The following is a 21,164-nucleotide window of genomic DNA, read 5'->3' on the forward strand; positions in this document are numbered from 1 at the left end:
CGCACAAAAAGTGTCGCTTTATAATATTAAGAGAGAACCACTGTACTCACATGAACTGTTTAAAATATGTTTTTAGTACCTTTATGGACCTTGAGAGTTTGAATATAGAGGCCGCACTGAGCTATCGGATTTCATCAACAATATCTTAATTTGTGTTTTGAAGATGAACGAAGGTCTTATGGCTGTAGAGCAACATGAGGGTGAGTAATTAATTACCTTATTTTCATTTTTGGGTGAACTAACCCTTTAAGCAACCTACTACAGGTGATGGACGCTGCATCTCATTAATGCAACAACCAGCTGCTTTGTCAGCAACAAAATGCTTCGATTCTCCAACATGAAATTTAGCTTTTTGTAAAAGCTATTTGTTTTGTGACCCCAATATTAGCCCAATATTAGCTATTTGTTTTGTGACCCCAATATTAGACATTCCTAGCTGAGTATAAAAACTGAAGTATGGAAAATATGTGGGTGCCTACTTTACATATTTTGGGAACAAATTTGTGCTCAAAATTAAGCTAAATCATCAGTTTTAAAAACTGGTAGTTGTTTTGTATTTATAACCAGCTGCATATACAGGTTCTGGTCATATAATTAGAATATCATCAAAAAGTTGATTTATTTCACTAATTCCATTCAAAAAGTGAAACTTGTATATTATATTCATTCATTGCACACAAACTGATATATTTCAAATGTTTATTTCTTTTAATTTTTATGATTATAACTGACAACTAAGGAAAATCCCAAATTCAGTATCTCAGAAAATTAGAATATTGTGAAAAGGTTCAATATTGAAGACACCTGGTGCCACACTCAAAACACCTGCAAAGGCCTTTAAATGGTCTCTCAGTCTAGTTCTGTAGGCTACACAATCATGGGGAAGACTGCTGACTTGACAGTTGTCCAAAAGACGACCATTGACACCTTGCACAAGGAGGGCAAGACACAAAAGGTCATTGCAAAAGAGGCTGGCTGTTCACAGAGCTCTGTGTCCAAGCACATTAATAGAGAGGCGAAGGGAAGGAAAAGATGTGGTAGAAAAAAAGTGTACAAGCAATAGGGATAACCGCACCCTGGAGAGGATTGTGAAACAAAACCTAGGGCTGCACGATTAATACTTAATATACAGAGCCGTAGTTCGTGGACAAGCTATGCAATATCGCGTTCATAATCGCAGATGAATCGCCTTCGATTATGAACGCGATATTGCGTAGCTTGTCCACGAACTACGGCTCTGTATATTAAGTGCCGCTCCATTTGAAAGCAGGTGATGGACATTTACCGCTAATCACAGAACCGGCTTTACTGACGAGACACGCATGACAATCTCATGCGATTCTGTGTTCCTAACAAAACCCATTCAAAAATGTGGGGGAGATTCACAAAGAGTGGACTGCAACTGGAGTCAGTGCTTCAAGAACCACTACGCACAGACGTATGCAAGACATGGGTTTCAGCTGTCGCATTCCTTGTGTCAAGCCACTCTTGAACAACAGACAGCGTCAGAAGCGTCTAAAGACAAAAAGGACTGGACTGCTGCTGAGTGGTCCAAAGTTATGTTCTCTGATGAAAGTAAATTTTGCATTTCCTTTGGAAATCAGGGTCCCAGAGTCTGGAGGAATAGAGGAGAGGCACACAATCCACGTTGCTTGCGGTCCAATGTAAAGTTTCCAGTCAGTGATGGTTTGGGGTGCCATGACATCTGCTGGTGTTGGTCCACTGTGTTTTCTGAGGTCCAAGGTCAACGCAGCCGTATACCAGGAAGTTTTAGAGCACTTCATGCTTCCTGCTGCTGTCCAACTTTATGGAGATGCAGATTTAATTTTCCAACAGGACTTGGCAACTGCACACAGTGCCAAAGCTACCAGTACCTGGTTTAAGGACCATGGTATCCCTGTTCTTAATTGGCCAGCAAACTCGCCTGACCTTAACCCCATAGAAAATCTATGGGGTATTGTGAAGAGGAAGATGTGATATGCCAGACCCAACAATGCAGAAGAGCTGAAGGCCACTATCAGAACAACCTGGGCTCTCATAACACCTGAGCAGTGCCACAGACTGATCGAACTCCATGCCACGCCGCATTGCTGCAGTAATTCAGGCAAAAGGAGCCCCAACTAAGTATTGAGTGCTGTACATGCTCATACCTTTCAGTTGGCCAAGATTTCTAAAAATCCTTTCTTTGTATTGGTCTTAAGTAATTTTCAAATTTTCTGAGATACTGAATTTGGGATTTTCCTTAGTTGTCAGTTATAATCATCAAAATTAAAAGAAATAAACATTTGAAATATATCAGTCTGTGTGTAATGAATGAATATAATATACAAGTTTCACTTTTTGAATGGAATTAGTGAAATAAAACAACTTTTTGATGATAATCTAATTATATGACCAGCACCTGTATAAACAATAGACAGCTTTGCAATGTTCCCATTTAGATAGCTAAGAAAACTTGTGCATGTGTGTGTTTATTCCCAGATAAAAGTTTAGGAATAACTTCCCTCAGAAAAAAGAACTGTGGTGTTACCATTATATAATGAGGATAGCAAACAGTAATACCATGATACTGAAAAATTATCAGTCATATACCATGCTATTAATACAGAACACAATGCTAATTTAAAGAAAACCTTGGAATCACCATGATAGTACGTGCTCAAAAACAAACAAACAAACAAACACATGGTAACTTAATATAGTGATCTTCAAGCGTTTTAAGGAAAAACCGATAAGAGCAAGCAATTATAATCCTAAATCATAAATAACGTGAAAAAGTCAACCACCACTTATTTTCAAGTTTACTTTGTCTTTTACTCAAAATACAGTTCATGTGGCCTGATCAGACTGAAGGAGTTACAATCAGAGAAAGGACAAATAAAGGGGTCACACACTCCACCCAGGGGCAGGGGCCTGATGAGGAAAGAAAGAAGAACCAAACAGAGATGGATTCACAAACTGGCCAGTTTAAAAACTCCAGTGTAATATAACCTACAGATGAAGGCTTTTGCTAGTACCCCAAGTCAAATGTCCTTGTTCGTTTTTTTGTTTAACTTATTATTTTTTAAGTCCACTGTTTGCTGTCCAGTGACCTTTCAAGTCTTTTGTCTATCATGTCAGTCTCTGGATTTATTTGCCTGCTCAACATAGACAGTATTCCAGCACTCCTCTGTACTCCCTCTGTCCACGTATTGGTCAAGAGGAGGGGCCAGTCGGCTGACGTTCATTGGCTTCTGCTGGAAGACTGGCAGGGAGTTGGAGCAGAGCTGTGCACCAGGAAGTGTCCATGCGCTGTTCCATCTATTACCCACACACAGAAATCCTAAAAAATGATTTTGTTTCGTTAATTAAATAAGTTGGCATAAGTATAACATAATATATGTAGAACAGTCATTGCTGCAAGTACTTACAGTGAAAAGGAGCGATCTGGCTATGTTTCAGACTCGGCTTCCTGTTCCACACCTGCTGCCTGGCGCATGCCTTTGATTGACAGATACATCTCTTCCTCTGGATCATAATAATAGAACTTCCTCAAGTAGACAATGAGAGGCCTAAGATGAAAAAAAGGAAAGTTAGTTTTATAGACACTTTGTATGCAAAGTATTTTTTGCCTACGTGTAAATTGATAATAACAGTGGGTAAACATACAGTATGTGATACACCCATAACCACTTGAAAATAAACTAAAAGTTTAAGGGGTGCACAATTACGACAAAAATTGATTATTTTTGATGAAACTGATGATTTCCCTTGATATTGTAATCATGATTTTATTTGTTTATATTAATACAATTTATTTTAAAGTACATCTTTTGAATAGAGCAGCTCCATCTCATATTCTTTATAGGTTACACTGTGTTTTTGACTTAATTTATTGCTGTTTTACACATTAAATGAGACCTTAAATGCGTCTAAAGGACAAGGTCTCTAAAACTTCACATTGGTGAACACAGAAAGTCCGCAACGTAACAATACTCTGATCCTTGTTTATTAGAAAATAGCATCAGTTATCAGTATTGTATGTACTGTTCAAAAGTTATGGGTAGAAAGTTTTTTATTAGAAAGAAATTTATGCATTTAAAGGCATTAAATAGATCAAAAGTGACAGTAAAGAGATTTATATTTACAAAAGAAATCTAGTTCTTAACTTTCTATTCATCAAAGAATCCTGAAAAAAAAAGTGTCAAGGGTTCCTCAAAAATATTAAGCAGTTTTCAACCTTATATAGCTTAAGAAATATTTCTTGAGCACCAAATCAGTGATTTGGAATAATATCTAAAACATCAAGTGACACTGAAGACTGGAGTAATGGCTGCTGAATTCAGCTTTGCTATCAGAGGAATAAATTAAAATAGAAAACTGTTATTTTAAACTGTAATCATATTTCACAATATAACAGTTTTTACTCTATTTTAATCCAATAAATGCAGCCATGGTGAGCATAAGAGACTTCTTTCAAAAATATGAAAATGTTACAGACCTAAAACTTTTAAATTATAGTGTATCAGAAATCTAAATCGGCAAAATAATGTAAAGTGTAATTGAGTCATACTTGGGGAGGGGCAGCTCCTGGATGTGGTCTATGCGGACGAGTTGTCGGATGCAGAAACGGCACAGATGCTGGAGTGATTTCACATTACTGAAGCGTGAGACCGGATAGAGCAGCTGCACAGGGGTTGGGGGCAACCCTGAGACAGACACCAGACACTTCATTACACTGACCTTTCATCTCTCACACCCACAAACCAGTTTTTGGTCTTTACAAACAAAATAAACTCTGCCTCTTACTTCTGTACATATTGTTAACACAAACAATTCAGACTAAACTATGGTTGTTACTTGTTAACTAAAACTATTCGAAAATCGTTTCTGTGCCCCTATTAAGCAATTTTAAACATTCCTAATTTTGTTTTGCTGATCTCCTACAATAGAATTACTGTACATGGATCCAAGGCTAAAAAACACTTTAATTTTCTCATAATATACATTGCAGCATCACCTCTTTTCTTACAGTGTCTGAAATGGTCCAAAAAAGGATCCAGTCTCTCTAAACCCCTCCTACTCTGCTTTGATTGGTCATATGGCCCAGTCTGTTGTGATTGGTCTACTGCTTACAGCATGTGTTACAAACGAAACGGCCATTACCATATCTTAATTTTAGCTCCAGAGGCTTCCTCAGCACTTGTATACACAGTGATATAGCTTTGGTTTTACCATATCAATTCACCCTTTACTGGGAGTTTGATTGACCGGCGATCTGACCAATCATAACGCCAAATCCACCACTTTGTCTGACAAACCAGACAGGAGAGTTAGTAGATAAATGTCGGTGGACTTGAACTTGAAAAATGGTGTGTACTGATGTCTTTGAAACAACATATCTTCTGTTGTTCATTCAAATTTATTTTGTGTTATAACTAGTAGGAAGAGATGAACGTGTCGCTTAAACTGAGGCGATACAGCGATCTGTCGCAAAACGTTATGAGCCACAAAATGGTATTTACTTAAAAAAAGTCAAAATTTGAAATCTGAGACTTTGTTTCATACCAGATGTAACCTGCTCTGTCTTGTCTATGTTACAGAAGTGAGACTTGAATTGCTGATGACTTTTTCAGCAGCTCAGAATTGGTTCTTTCTTTTAGGAGACAATACCTTTATTTGTTGTGCACTTTGATCTATAAAACTTTGATGACATTTTATATTGACAAACAGCTATATGTATATTACACACTGCATGAAAAGTAATATTCGAAAAAGCAACACAGGAGCAAATTAAAGCTAAATAGCTTAAGGCACTTTTTTCTCCCTATTTGTCCCTCCTGCATCAGTAAACAGAACAATTAAATCCTTTTTATTCAACAGTAGTGGCTAAGAATCCTGTCTGCTAATGTTTTGTCATATAAGCAGGATATTTGTAGCCTTACCAGGTACACGTGAACGTAGGAAGTAGAGGAATTTTCCATTTTTAGAGTGCATGATGGCTCGCTCAATAAATTCAACCACAGAATGGCAGCGGTCCTCAAATTTAGGGTGGCACCATAAACTGAAAGTTCCTGAAGAGTTAAAGACAAATTTAAGGAAAATAAATACACTGGAAAAAAAAGATCCTTTGGACCAACTGAAAAAATACTACTATTTGATACAGACAAATTTATTAGTATTTCTCAGATCATATTTATGGTTTGGTTTAAACCTTTCTGATTTTGACTTAATATTAATTAAAAGTATTTAGGCCCGGTTTCACAGACAGGGCTTAGACTAAACAGGATTAGGCCTTATTAGGACATTTAAGTAGCTTTTATAAATGTACCCTAGCAAAAAACATTACTGGTGTAATGAAGACAAAATAATGGCACAGACATATTTAAGATATGTCAGTGCAAATTACTTTCAGTTAAAACAGCTCAAACATCCATTTTAGTCTGGGACTAGCTTAAGCCTCATCTGTGAAATAAGGGGTTATTTTCCCAAAGACAAAAACATTCATACAAAGTAAAATGATTATTTATTACAAAGACCATATCAATAAATTTTTTATTAGACATAAGCCAAAATGTTATGTAGGTGTTGTGTGTATGTAGGTCACTATATATATATATATATATATATATATATATATATATATATATATATATATATATATATTATATATATATATACATCTCTGGAAAAAATTAAGAGACCACTTAACATTGATTTCTGAACTTGGAGTGGTCTCTTAATTTTTTCCAGAGCTGTATATATATATATGTGGTCCAGGGGCACACACACACACACACACACACACACACATATATACATATATATATATATATATATATATATATATATATACACATGTGACCCTGGACCACAAAACCAGTCATAAGGGTCTTTTTTTTTTTAAATTGATGTATGGTTTGTTAGGATAGGACAATATTTGGCCGAGATACCACTATTTGAAAATCAGGAATCTGAGGGTGCAAAAAAATCTAAATATTGAGAAAATCATCTGTAAAGTTGTCCAAATAAAGTCCTTAGCAACACATATTACTTACAAAAATACATTTTTTATATATTTATGGTAGGAAATTTACAAAATATTTTCATGGAACATGATCTTTATTTAATATCCTAATGATTTTTGGCATAAAGAAAAATCAATCATTTTGACCCATACAGTTTATTGTTGACTACTGCTACAAATATACCCATGTGACTTATGACCAGGATCCAGGGTCACACACACACACACACACACATGTATGTATATATATATACACAGCTCTGGAAAAAATATAACATTGATTTCTGAACTTGGAATGGTCTCTTAATTTTTTCCAGAGCTGTATATATACATACACACACACATATATATATTTGCTTTTTACAACTTTACAGGTTTCAAAATAAACAAAAGCTAAAATAGCTGTAATATGAAAGTAGAATTTCACTTAAGATAAAAAAAAAATTGTTAGTCAAAACAAATTGTTTAATTTAGCTTACTCATATAAACAACTTCGAAAGGCCCTAATGTTTACTGTGATGTCTAAAATATGCATATTGTCTGTTATGTACTAACAACACAAAAAAAGGAAAAAAGAAAAAGGAATAAAATCCGTCAGTAAAGCTAGCTAACATTCCGGTGTCAAGTGAAAATACTATTTAAAATGGTTTCTTTTAATTTTTTCTATGGGGAGTGTTATTTGCTTTTAAATGTATTTTCAATTAGACAAATATAAAAAAATGCTTTACTTAATACTTTAATAAATGACAGTCATTTTACTTTGTTCAGTAAAATTGTGCAGGAAATTAAATGTGGGTGTGAAAACATTTATTGACTACTTTCAAATCCGATTTTAGGACTAACTGTCTGCACTGTCATTCTACAAGTGATGAAATCTAATCTGTTTGTTCAGGCGGTGTAGTCAACACTCAACTTTTATTCAGACTGTGAGGATGTGGTTTAGATTGGGTATGTAAACATAGGATTTCATGTGTTTTTGGCTACACATTTGAGTCTGATATGCCAAATAAGAGTATGTGTGTGTTTATGGATATGTATATACGTGTGCGTTTACCTCTGTAGTGCTCCATACGCGTGTGGTGTGTGACTCCCTGTGAGCGAAAACTGAGGCTGAGGATATATCGTGGGTCTGAACTGTCCCGCACCAAAAACGAGCCATCTGGCTTTCCTCTTAGCTTCATTTCAGCATCCTCCCAGTTCATCGGCCCCCAATACCAGCCACACTGCAAACACACAAACACACAATGACCATCCAACAGTGTTCAGCAAAAGCTCTTTATAGAGAAAACACACAAAACCAACTAAATGAAACGGACAACCACAGGAAGCCACAGAGATGTTTCATAGTTAAAAAAGTCTGACGATAAACATGCCCAATGATAATCATATGACTGGAAATTTTAAGTCGTTTCTTGACTTCACGTCAACTGCTTTTGTCTCTCACCCGCTCCAGCTCTCTCAGGCTGGCAGTGAAGCTGCTGGAATCGGCCCCTCTCAGTGGACACATGATCGGGGGCGGGGCCACTCTGGCAGGGGCCGGAGTCTCCATTGGTGATGCGGCAGAATGAGGAAGTGCCCGGAAGAAAGCATCTGAGACACAAATGGAGCATTTTTTGAATACACCAGCAAATATTATGTTGCAATCAGCTAAGACTAGTATCCCAACAAAACTAAATGACTACTTGTACCTTCTTTTTAATTTTATAACTTGACAAATAACAAACACTACTAAAGACAAAAGTTTGTCTTTAGTGTCACGTGATCGTTCTAAAATGTTGATCTGCTTCTCAAGAAACATTATGAATTATTATCAATGTTGGAAACCATTTGTGCTGCGTAATATTTTTGTTTTTACCTCAATACTTTTTTGTTGATGAATTTAAAGTTCAAAAGAACATCATTTATTAGAAACAGAAATCTTTTGTAACATTATAAATGTCTTTACTGTCACTTTTGATCAATTTCATGGATCCTTGCTGAATTAAAGTATTTTTTCCTGACCCAAGCTTTTGAATGCTAGTGTAAGTTGACAAATAACAGTTTAATTCATTTTAGTTTAGTTTAGGTATATTTTAGGTCCTGTTTTGTTCGTTTTTTTTACTTACAGTCCTGCAGTATGACAGGAGTACAAGTGATTTATTTTAATTGTAAATTGTTAAAAGTACAAATATCCCAAGCTAATAATTTAAGGTTATTAAAAATGGTATATAGAACAATTAGACAAGACTTAAAAAATATGTGCTATTTAAAATATTTCTAAGGGTGCGTTCACACTTGTCATGTTTGGTTCGATTAAAACGAACCCTGGTGCGATTGCTCGGTTAGTGCGGTTCATTTGAACATAATGTGAACGCTGCCATCCGAACCCTGGTGCGCACCAAACAAGCGGAACGAGACCGCTGAAAAGATGGGTCTCGGTCCGCTTACAAACGAACTCTGGTGCGGTTCGAATGATATATGAACGCAACACGGACCAAAGACATGTAACCGAACCAAAAACAGGAAGACGAGACGGACAGAATCCTCACGCATGTCGGTTTTTCTCGTCATAGTCGTGAGTTTGCCCATCACAGGCATCAGACGCACGTCTCCATGCAGCAGATCATTTGTGTGTGGATGGATTCCCGCCGGTGTTTTGACTACTTTACACATTTTATAAGCTCTTCACGAGTTCCCAGCTGGCCAAAATACCATCACATGCAGGCTACGCACACACAACGAGAGCATTTACCTCAGCAAACAGCACTGTTTTGGATGTTCGTTAAGTTCCGTCTCAAAATAGGCAATACGTCATAAAATCCGACCAATCACGTTGTGAATGTATCCCTATGCCTTAAGGTTCGGTATCTTTTGGTTCGGTGATAAAATTGCCAATCTGAACGCTAACCGGACCAGGACTAAATGTTTTTTTTTTTTCTTCTTTGGTCCGGACCAAATGAACCAAACGAAACCGAACTACAAGTGTGAACGCACCCTAAATGAATTCGAATGTGACCAAGTCTAGTTGTCACATTTTTTACACCATTGACTGCTATTTATCAGTGCAGGTTTATTTCTGTATCGACACAAAACGTAAAAAAATCGAACATTTTCACCAATATTCCCATGATAAAGATCCAATTCACTGAACACATTGATCTCCTGTGACAACATGCCCCAGTAGTGCTCTCCAGACAGCTAGAGCAAAACAAAGTTGTTCTGAAACAGAATTTACAAAAATGATTCTAATTTAATAGGATTCTGAACTGGGTGTTTAAAACCAACACAAAACTTCCCTTATAACAACTTCCTTTTGTGACATCTTGTGACAACATCTCCCCTATAGCATTTCACACTCCATGACACATCTTTCACTATCTATGTTTCCATCCACCTATTTTTATGTGCACTTTGGGATATTGCATTAAAAAACACTGGATGGAAACGCCAATTTGCGTATACGCACATAAAAAATATACAGTGTGTGATCAATTGAGGCAGATATATTTTTTATCCAATAAGAAGGCATGAGCTACGACGGAAACACATTCACTGAATAAATCCCTCAACAAAAACCTCCCGTGACTTTGCCTCAACAGTGGATGTGTTTGGGTAACTAGACTAACCAGCGGACCAATTTCATTGCACAGCATCTCAAATGTTGGTTTGATCATTCTGAAATGCCTGAGCCAAAGTCTCATCAGAATTATTTGGTATAATTCTCTCCCAGAAGTGTCTCACATGATGGTGTTCCCAAACACCAGGCATATGAACGCATCTTGACAGCGTTTATTGCGTTTCGTCTGTGCGCTCTGAGACGCAAGTCATTTACAATGTAAAAAAAAAGAGCTACAGTGGCTTCCCCGATTGAAGCAACTTCCATTTTTATTATAGATATTTTGCGCCAATTTCCCAGGAAGTGACAATGTTGTTCTCTTAAACACATGGGATTGAAACGGTGCTTTATTCGCAAATATTTTATGCGATATTCCAATTTTGCGCATACGTTTTAGATGGAAACAGCCAATGATGAAATGTCATATCAACTACCAATAAATATGTATACATGCTATGTTATATAGATAATAAAGTTACCATATATTACCATCAACCTTTATGTCTTATACAAAAGTTATATTGCTATACGAGTTATTCAGCAAAAGAACTACAATACAGCTTAGGTTTGGCACCATCTCGCTCACACTTCCTCTCTTTATAAACGCACATTAGTCACACTGCCTTCTTTCTCCGAACTGCAAAAGGAAGTGAGAAATGAAACCACGCGGTCAACCAAAGCTTTGTTTGACAAAACGATACATGCGGCTGATGGCATGTATTGTCTTTGCCTTTGCTTTTCACAAGAACATCACAGTTACGTTCACACTTTATTCCATTTCCCTTTATATTCGATGGAATAAAGGTGCTTCCGAGGGTAGAGAATGACCCGGTTCGCGAAAAAGGAAGGGGAGGTTGGCATCTGCGCTCAGAACCAGAAAGGCGCCCTGAAACACCTTGAAACACACACCGCCCCCTCCACTGCACCCAAGTCTTACCATTGAGGCTGAGACTATGCTGGATGGTAGCGTGGAGAGGGGGAGGAGGAGGAAGAGGCAGAGGGAGAGACTGCAGGGAGGCCCCCATTACACTCACTAGGAAAGGCCCAGGCTGCGGCCCACCTATATCGTCTGGAAGAGAGCAGGAGGGAGGGTTCAGAGCCAGGAGAATAAGGAGATGTCATAGAAAAAGCAATGGAAGTGTAGAGAAGGTTAAAGTCTGTTAGAATGAGACAGGAGCCCGAGGCGATGAAGAGGAATCAGAACATGACTAAAATCAACCCTAACACCATTCAGCTTCAGAGCAAAGGGACAGCAACAATATTCTTGCATATATTACTAAAAAATAGATCAAAATGCAGCCAGATTTCAGAAGATTTTGATTAGACTAACTGCAAACTGCAGTATCGGAACTAACGTGAATATTACATTCAGTGACCTGCGCTTTATGTATGAATAACACAGTTTTGCCTGTCTGAACCATAAAGAAGCAAGACAAATCCTCCAATTATGTGACAATATCTGATCCTCTTATAGCACTTGAAGACTAAGACAGCGTGACAGGAAGCATATGACATGGGGAACTGAAACATGGGAAAACAACATGAGCAAATCCACACGCTGGTATTTGCATTCAATCACACACTCATGACACTGGAAAATGCATTTTTTCCCAGCTATGAAAAAACTATGTGGAGCAACTTTAAAAGAATATACGGGTTCAATAAAGTGTATCATTGAGATACTATTATAGTTTTAATGAATTTGATTTTCTTTTTATATTTTCTGTTTTCATTTTACTTGTAGTTCAAATTTTAACAAACAAAATGAAAATGAGTAATGAGCCTTGCCAACCAGCTGAAATAAAAAAAACAGTCTTTTAATATTTTGTTTCAGTTCATTTTTATTTTATTTCAAGAAACAAAAAATTTATTTTTTATAGTTTTAGTTTCAGTTAACTATAATAACACTGGTTCAATACAATCTTGTTTAATAGCATTTGTGACAATGTTGATTACCACAAAAATGTATTTTTAATTATTTACCTTTTCTTTAAAAAAAATAAAAAAAATTATGGGTTACAGTGAGGCACTTACAATGGAAGTGAATGTGGCCAATCTGTACAAGTTAAAAATGTATCATTGTTTCAAAAGTACAAGATGTAAACAATAAGAATGTAAACATGATTGTAGTGTGGAAAAACCACTTGCCTACCTACAGTGTAAAGTTACAGTATATCCGATTTTACAACTCTCAAACATCTGTAAAAAATATTTAAACAGCTTCACAGCTCAAAAACACATAGGTTTTAACAATGAAATTAATGTAAGTGACTGTTATAAAATTGTAAGCTTCAAATTACTGCTTTTAAATACCCGAAAATTGGCTCTATTCTATGGAAGCTTGTTTCCTCTTGCTTGCCACTGAATAAAAAATGAAAAAGGTGCTATTTTTTATCTCACAATTCTGACTTTTTTTCTCAGAATTGCATGATATAAACTCGCAATTGTGAGTTATAAAGTCAGAATTGTGAGATATAAACTCGCAATTATATTTCTAGCAATTGCGAGTTTATATCCCACAATTTTGAGTTTATAACTCGCAATTTTGAGTTTACAACTCGCAATTCTTACTTTATTTCACGCAATTGTGAGTTTTATATCTCTCAATTCTTTTTTTCTCACAATTGTGAGTTTATATCTTGCAATTCTTACATTATAACTCGCAATTGTGAGTTCATATCTCGCAATTGTGAGAAAAGGAGTCATGAATTCTGAGATAAAAAGTCGCAATTACCTGTTTTTATTATTATTCATTGCCGGAAACAAGCTTCCATACTATTCACTTTCATTATAAGTATCTCATTGTAACCTCCATTTTTCTTTTATAATTAAACAATACAGGTTTGTTTTTATGCTAATCAACATTATGCCACAAATGCTGTAAATTGAGCTTAACTTGTTTTGAACCCAGAATATTCCTATATACCTCTCTACTGGAAATGTGCATATTGCTCACCTAATCATCAACTTAAAACACAAGGACTAAAAAATCCCACATACCTAATCATCTTAATTCACTCATGACAAAGACTGCTTCAGATCTAACTATCTATCTCACCAGTATTGAGATCATTTCAAACCTCAATCCCAAAGACCACTCTGAGCTGATGAACAGGAAGAAACTGTGCAGTGGCCTCACTTTATTAGAAAAGGAACTGCTCATCTGTGTGCCAACTACTGGTAAAGTTTAACCACACATACACCTACACAATAACTCATTTTTAGTGGCGCTTCTGCAAATTTTATGCTTGCAGAATGCAATCAGAGACACCGATTACCATGAAATGAAAAGAATGAAGGTCGAATAAAAAAGGGGAAATGAAAGGACAAAGTGAAAGAATAAGCAAGTAGGTTGACGTCCTACACGGCATCTTTAACATCCGCCTTGGGTTCGATCACAGAGGTGAGGTAAAACTGATCAGCGTTTGGCTGGTAGAAACATGAATCTTAATAGAGTCTTTTTCAAATACTTGTGATCAGATTTTGAGGGGAGGGTCTTTAATCTCTTACTTTAAATGTAAAAAAAGTTAAAAAAAAAAAAAAATCAGATTATAACTGGCCAATTTTAGGAATATTTGATTGACAGTTGAGTAAGCAGTCCTTTGATGTTGTCTGAGACGGATTAGCATTCACACTACAAATGTGATGTGGTCAAATTAGTTTTGGACTTCTCAATGTGGTTTGAATGACAGAATCACAAAATATGTTAACCATATTTATGTTTATGTTTGTATTTATTAATGCTCTCCACTTGTGATTGAATCTCACAGAATGGATGTTAATTCCATTTATTTATTTATCCATTTAATATTTATTTATACCACCGTTCATAAGTTTGGGGTCAGTAAGATTTTTTAAAAGAAATGAATACTCGTATTCAGCAAGATTGATGAAACGGGCCAGTTAAGACATTTATAAGCATACATTTCAAATAAATGTTGTTCTTTAAAAAGCCCACTATGTAAATTTTCGCCGCTAGAGGACACTTATTCAAAACAAAAGCATAGCTTGTGAGGTGTTGTCTTCACGTCTACAGCTGGTGGAAAAGAATCGGGACAGGACTCGGGCAGAAATCATGTTCTTTGTGATTGTCATTGATAGGCGATGCACGGACATGGTCCGTGTCCTGGTTAAAATTGCTTATTTCTCTGGATTTAATCATTCTTGAAAACATTTGGGATAATGTAAGTACGTAAGTCAACAAAACATATAACACTGTTCTAGTGGTTTTTGGATATTTGAATCCAAAAATCGTACATATTGTACCTTTAAACTTTCTATTAATCAAATAATAATGAAAAAAATGTATCACGGTTTCCACAAAAACATTAAGAAGCAACTGTTTTTAACACTGCTAAAAATAAGAAATGTTTCTTGAGCACCAAATCAGCATATTAGAATTATTTCTGAAGGATCATGTAACATTAAAGACTGAAGCAATGGCTGCTGAAAATTCAGCAAATATATAAGGGATAATCCATGGCTAGCTGTGCATTAAACAACTTTAATGCACGACGTGGAGGCAAAGAACCACCCCACGTGAAGTGCATTCAAATCACTAGCTGTGGAATATCTGCTTATACCATGGTCAGTTACCAGCACTGACAAGTTAAAGCTGTTATTGATGTTTGCAGCGCAAAAATAATGGTTATTTTCATCAGTTACGGCTTGTGTTTCTGCCTTAAATTAATACACTGTTTAAATTAATAGATTGTTAGCTAACTGTGCGATTTTTATATGTACATTTCTGAAATTACATAACTTGCACAAAAGTCAACTCTGATAACAAATCACTCTAAATTGTAATCTTGATATGCATTGTGAAAAGCGTTATATACAAATAAATGTGAATTGAAACTTAAATTACATCTAGCATTCTAGATTCTAGAGAAAGAGATGAGAAATGCATGTGAATTACCTGCGTCTCTCTCTACTAACAATGAAGCTGTGAGTTTAATTACTTCAAAAACAGCGACTTTACCTCATTGTTGCTGAGAAATACAAATGTAGCAATTCAGTAGCGAAGCTATTTTATTAATAAAAGTCACAGGGCAGTGTTGATAACAAGTTTCTGTGCTCCTGAACATAGGTGCCGATCCCGTGGGGACTCTGGGACTCGAGCACCCACGGAAATGGTCGAGCACCCACAGAAAAAAACAAGATATTCTCCATTGATTTAACCAATGAAAAATCGATTGCATCTTTCAAACACAATTATCTTCACCTTTTTATAGTTTATTTGAGGCCGTTTCTATTGTGTTATTTTAATGAAAAATGCCAAGTTTGATGCATTCAAACTCTCTTTTTGCTCTTTCTCTAGAATGGTCTACTTATTGTAAGTGCTTATTGTAAACAGATATTTATTGAATTATTTTATTTAGTGAGCCGCTACTGATCATCAGATATCAGTGAGAGCGCGACTCGCGACAACACTCATAGGCGTAATTTGCGGGTGGAACATGTCCCCACCACTTTTTTGAAACTGCACACAAACGTGTCCCTGCTCTGGCCTCTTTATATACAATCATTAATGAACATCTTTGGTCTTATTGAGAAAAGAAAAGAAAAAAAACTATTAGATTAGAACCCAGAATGCCTGACTCGCATAGCAAAAGTTCTGCCACTAGACCACATGGGAATATACAAATTTAGCATGGGTCTGTCTAAATATGGACTGAGCACCCACCGGCACAAACATAAATCGGCGCCTATGCTCCTGAATGTTTCTGTGCGTGCAGTGCAATCTAAGATCTCTGTGTATGAGTGATGTATGTGTGTGTGCTTCAATGAAAGCAGCGCATTAATAAAGAACGGTGATTTATATTACTGTTTTTACTTAAATAAATGCAGCCTTACTGAGAATGGTGACCTCTTTCAAAATTTAAAAAAAATCTTACTGACCCCAAACTTTTGAATGTAACTGTATAGATAGAGGTGACAGTACAAATGATGAAGGGAAGGAACCCAGAGGCATGGGGGAGGTTACTGGAGAAATATTTAAAAAGTGTGAAACAGATGGGGATGTAAAAGGTAAGAATGAAGGAAAGCAGAAACAAAGGAGATCAAGGGGGTGTGTGAACATCCGTAGTGGAGCTCACCTAGCAGACTGAGGCTCCGCCGAGGGGGAGGTGGAGGAGTGGGAGGGTGAGGGGAGTTCCTCCCTCTCTGAGAGATGTCCACATCCACCAAAGACACCGTCTCTCCTGCAACCAGAGCAATAGTACAAATAGAACTTAATGACAAGAGCCATAAGAACGACATTAACAACATTTGTTACAATAATGTAGCATAATTCCAAAGATTGGCCTAAAATGAGACTAATCTCATCCAAATCGTGTGCCTGAGTCATTATATTTCCCATGCACTGTGTAAGCTCATTAGTGGCTTGCAAATGTGCCTTCATTTAATGTATTCCAAGGATTCCTTTAGCTTCCACCCCATTAAGTTCCCCTGAATCTTCGTTTACCTGTGAAAACGGGAGTAAAAGAGGCCGCAGAGAAGGCACTTTGTGCCCTTGTTAGTCCAGGTTGGCTGCAGAAAGACAATCATCATTTTAATTACTAAAATGAAAAAAAGACCACATATTCATTTACATTAATTCTGTTTTATATCTCATAGCATTATTTATCTTTTTTAATCTAGAGTTTATAATGAATTAGAAGTACACATATAATCACATTATAAACTGCACTCACCTGTGATCCTTAGGTCAATTATGATTTTGCGACTCACATTCAAAGCTATTAAAAATCATTATTTTTAAAGTACAACAGGTTTAATGAAATGTGTTTTATGAAATTAATTTAATTTTTTAAAAATATTTATTGAAAATGTGAAGTGTGCAAAAAGTGTCCAATTTCCGAGTTAATTTCAATCACTATTAGGTGTGAGGTGGGGCTAAATCGTTGATTGAAATGTTAAATATTTTTGGGATAAAATTTTAAGCTGCACAACATGCTGAAAAGCCAAAGGTGAAAGACCATAGTTGGTTCCATAATGCTGTAAACGCTGAATGCTTTAATACACCATCCCTAGTGAAAAATAAATATACTAAAATGTATTTGAAACACATTTATTTCATGCAAAGTAAACTACAAATACATTTGCATATTATGTACTTAATAAAAATACCTTGCAAATGTACTTTTGTTATATTAAACTGGTATACTTAAAAGTCTGCTAAATTTTAACAACTAATTTTGTACTTAATGCACTTTATTTGTGCAGGAGTAGTGCTGAGGTCCAACTAAAGATATACTTAAGTATATTTGATTGTGCTAAAGTGGAACTATTGCATGTATACTTTAGGTACACTTTAAATATTTTGCATTCTTTATACAAAGATCATACATCAGTGACATTAAAATACATTTTTTAAGCTTAATATTAAGAAATGTGCATTGTGCACAAGTAGTAGCCTACTCGAAATTAAGTTTAATTAGAATTTTAAGTCTCAAGTGATATGTCAGTATGTTTACTATAGATTTAAACTATACTTAGTATGAAATAAATGTATTTTAAATATATAGGGTTTTCTATGCAATGTTCAATTTTTAGAAAAAGTCTATGATTAAATAGTACATTAAGGTCTGTGTTTTTCTACACTCTTAAGATAATGTTTAAATTTTGTACCTTTAGGAATACAACAGCTTGTAACAATGGGGGGGCAACTCTACCATATTTACCCCTTTAAGGTTCATAGTATTAAGGGTACACATAACTACTCTATATTATAGGCATTCCCTTTAAGTGCTGCCCCAGTGCCAAGCTGTTGTACCCCTAAAGATAAAATTCTTGTACATTTTTTTTCTGACAGTGTAAGCAACTCCATAAAATTGCACACAAATTTAAATGAACTGTACAAAGATTGCTAATCAAGACTACAATGGTTGCACAAAAACGCATGTTCTAGTGAAAGTTGTAGTCATTATTTTGTAAAATTGTTAGCAGCTTTTTTAAAGCAATATTTAAGAACACAACTGACTGAAAATTCACGTTTGAAGTATGACAGTGTAGTTTATGCTGTATGAAAACAACCACAAATAGTTTTCAAATTATGTTTACCTCAGTTCTTTTTTTAAACTAAAATAACTAGCCTAATCATAAGATTCCATTGTAAAAAAAAAAAACAATTCCTGAGAGAGCTCGAAAATTCTAAATCTTGTTGTCGAATTTAATAGAACAAATTAAAAAAAAAATAGAATACAACAATAGAATCATAAAATCTTCAATATTTCATTCATGTTTGGGCAGAAGAACTCACCTGGCCGTGTCTTGTTCCCCTCCGCTCGCTCCAGACATGTCAACTAAACTGCCCGCTGAGGATATGGAGAACGTGACTGAAGGTCTCTTGTCCAAAAGGTTGTTAGAGCCACTACAGCTTTTAGTTCTGAAAAGTTTACTCAGGCGTATTTTAAGCGAGCCCTTCCTGGATTTCCCTGGTACTTTCAGAGTCTTCTCTCCTCCGCTCGCAGCGGAAAGTTGCGCCCGTGTCGTGCTCCTGTCCGGCCGGGCCTTCGGTGTGGACGCCTGGCTGGAGCACGGGGTGTCCTGGCTGGAAACGACCTGGGATAGGACCTCGGGAGTCAGTTTGTCGGTGGTGGGAGCCTGAGGCCTGGTGTTTACCGAGTCTCGCAACAAACAACACGCCGGTGAGCAAAGTCCCCCGGACACCGCCATAGCTTGTCCGGACAACACCGACGGGAAACACTTGAGCGCAAACGCACCCGGCTCATTGTTTTGGGACTCGGTCTTCTGACAGGTATTGATGCCCAGGCCATTCACCTCTTCTGACCCGAGGCCCTCCAGGACCAGCAGAGCATCGCTGGTCTCGGTCGGGTCCTCTCCCTGTCTAATTCCAGCCGAGCCGAGCACGCTTTGACACGAGCAGTGCTGCAGCTCGCCATCCTTGAGGAGAAATTCGGGTACCGGAGAGACTCCCAGCTCGCCGAATTTCCTCGCCAGCTCCAGGACAGGACCGTCGGGCAGCTGGAGCTGCCGCTGCGCCGTCGTGCAGCTCCAGCCCGACTCTGTCATCGAGCTCGTTTTGTGATCCACCACCGGCGGCCAGTCTTGTTTGTCTGTAATCAAGCGATGCCGGTGGCACAGTTCGGCTCCCTCCGTATCCGTAGCAACCGCAGGCAGTTTGAGCTGTGGATGCAGCGTCCATGTAGGCGGATGCTGAGCGTCCACAGCGCCAGACTCCGAAGCGAGTACCGCTTGGTCCTCAAAAGCCCTGCGCTGATCCTCCGAGCTGTTCTCGGCAAATCCATCAGAGTCTCTCGATATGTTTCTGAATACCAACAGCTGAGGCCCCATTCCACCTCGGTGGGTGAGATCGTACCCGTGGGCCTCGGTTGAATGAAGAGGAGGCGGCGGCACAGACAGCGCAGGTCTAGTCGCCATCACTCCCGCGTCAGGTGCCTCCGTTCCGCTGGCCTGCGGAGCTTTGTTCACCGCCGAGATGTGGCCGTGATTCTGCGTGCATTCAAAGTTCCCCTTGATAGCCACCGTCAGTCCAGTGCCCGACGACAGATTCCCATTCTCCTCGTCCAAGCGGTCATCCTCGGCCGCGGAGACCAGGCGCATCAAGACAAAATCGGGAGACATATCTTGCGCGTTGTTCATTATTATTCCTCAATATACTGAAGGAATGAGCGATATCAGCGTTTCACATTGCTCCAGTCATGAGATCTCGGTTGTGTGATGATGGTAATCCTCTTGGTGTTAGTTAGCCCTCTCACTCAGCGCCAGACAATTAGTGCATATAAACACTATTTCAGTCGCTCCTTCAACATTGCGCACGTCCTCGTCTCATTTCGCGTCCGGCCTTAAAAATCTCCACGGGTCTTTGTAGGGTCATACATAACGCTTCGTTTCACGCAATCCTAACGGCGTCTGTGGTCACATTACTGTCGAGGCCCCACCCGCCCGCTCACTTCCGCAAATTCGATGCGTTTCGTGTTTGGTCTTATCGGTGCCATTGCTGTCCACTTGGCTGCAGGCTATGTGCTGTCCCCCTTAGTGACGTGCACCGTGCTGTAATGTTGCTTTCATGTCATTTACCGCGCTGTTGTCTGGAAGATGGCCTTACCAACTGATGTTTATGATGCATCAATTGTTGTGGCATCGCCTTACCGCACGAACCCAACACAAATGAAACTCTCCTTGCAAATCGGTTTCATTATGAGTCAAAGACAATTGACTTGCATGATATCATCATTTGATCATCATAATGACTCTCATCCTGATATGCAAATAAATAAATAAATAAAAATAAAGAATCATCTCAAACTCAAAGCCTATTAATAGAACCAAAAGAATATCATGATGATGGACATGCCAATTATACATGTGTAGCATGTATAAATGATAACTTAATGACAATAATTTATGATAATGCATCATAACATAGGCTGTGGATGTATATGGAAATGTTTTTCACAATTTAGTACAAAAATGCATTTTAATTAATTAATATGTTATAATAAAAGCTGCAGCAATAATAATTTGAAAAGAAGTAGCATAATTCTGCTAGTTTTAGATTGAATATACTAAGTCATT

The 21,164-nt window shown here is 37.4% G+C and overlaps 1 protein-coding gene across 2 annotated transcripts; it reads right to left on the reverse strand.

Annotated features, from left to right (window-relative positions):
- Positions 1–2,789: 2,789 nt before the first annotated feature.
- socs7 (suppressor of cytokine signaling 7) lies at positions 2,790–20,784 on the reverse strand. 2 transcript variants are annotated; one of them, XM_048172140.1, is made up of 10 exons: positions 18,865–20,784; positions 17,068–17,132; positions 16,700–16,804; positions 11,539–11,670; positions 8,451–8,596; positions 8,061–8,229; positions 5,925–6,053; positions 4,553–4,688; positions 3,411–3,551; positions 2,790–3,322 (listed from the first exon to the last, which is right to left on the reverse strand). In XM_048172140.1, the coding sequence occupies exons 1-9, from the start codon at positions 20,226–20,228 to the stop codon at positions 3,431–3,433; spliced, it is 2,367 nt and encodes a 788-aa protein (XP_048028097.1). In that variant the 5' UTR covers positions 20,229–20,784; the 3' UTR covers positions 2,790–3,322; positions 3,411–3,430. The 2 variants fall into 2 exon arrangements, with proteins under 2 accessions (XP_048028097.1, XP_048028098.1); XM_048172141.1 differs by lacking the exon at positions 11,539–11,670 and having other exon boundaries at positions 18,865–20,780.
- Between the last annotated feature and the right edge of the window lie 380 nt (positions 20,785–21,164).

The sequence above is a fragment of the Megalobrama amblycephala genome, linkage group LG21 (genome assembly GCF_018812025.1).
Source record: "Megalobrama amblycephala isolate DHTTF-2021 linkage group LG21, ASM1881202v1, whole genome shotgun sequence".
Lineage (NCBI taxonomy): Eukaryota > Metazoa > Chordata > Actinopteri > Cypriniformes > Xenocyprididae > Megalobrama > Megalobrama amblycephala.

Bases quoted from the DNA above. Each gene is read 5' to 3' on its own strand.
- socs7 (XM_048172140.1), bottom strand. From the start codon at position 20,228: ATGAACAACGCGCAAGATATGTCTCCCGATTTTGTCTTGATGCGCCTG. The intron at 4,689-5,924 runs GTAAGGCTACAA...TGTCTGTCTCAG, and splicing joins CCTACGTTCACGTGTACCTG to GGTTGCCCCCAACCCCTGTG. The intron at 3,552-4,552 runs GTATGACTCAAT...TTTTCATCTTAG, and splicing joins CAGGAGCTGCCCCTCCCCAA to GCCTCTCATTGTCTACTTGA.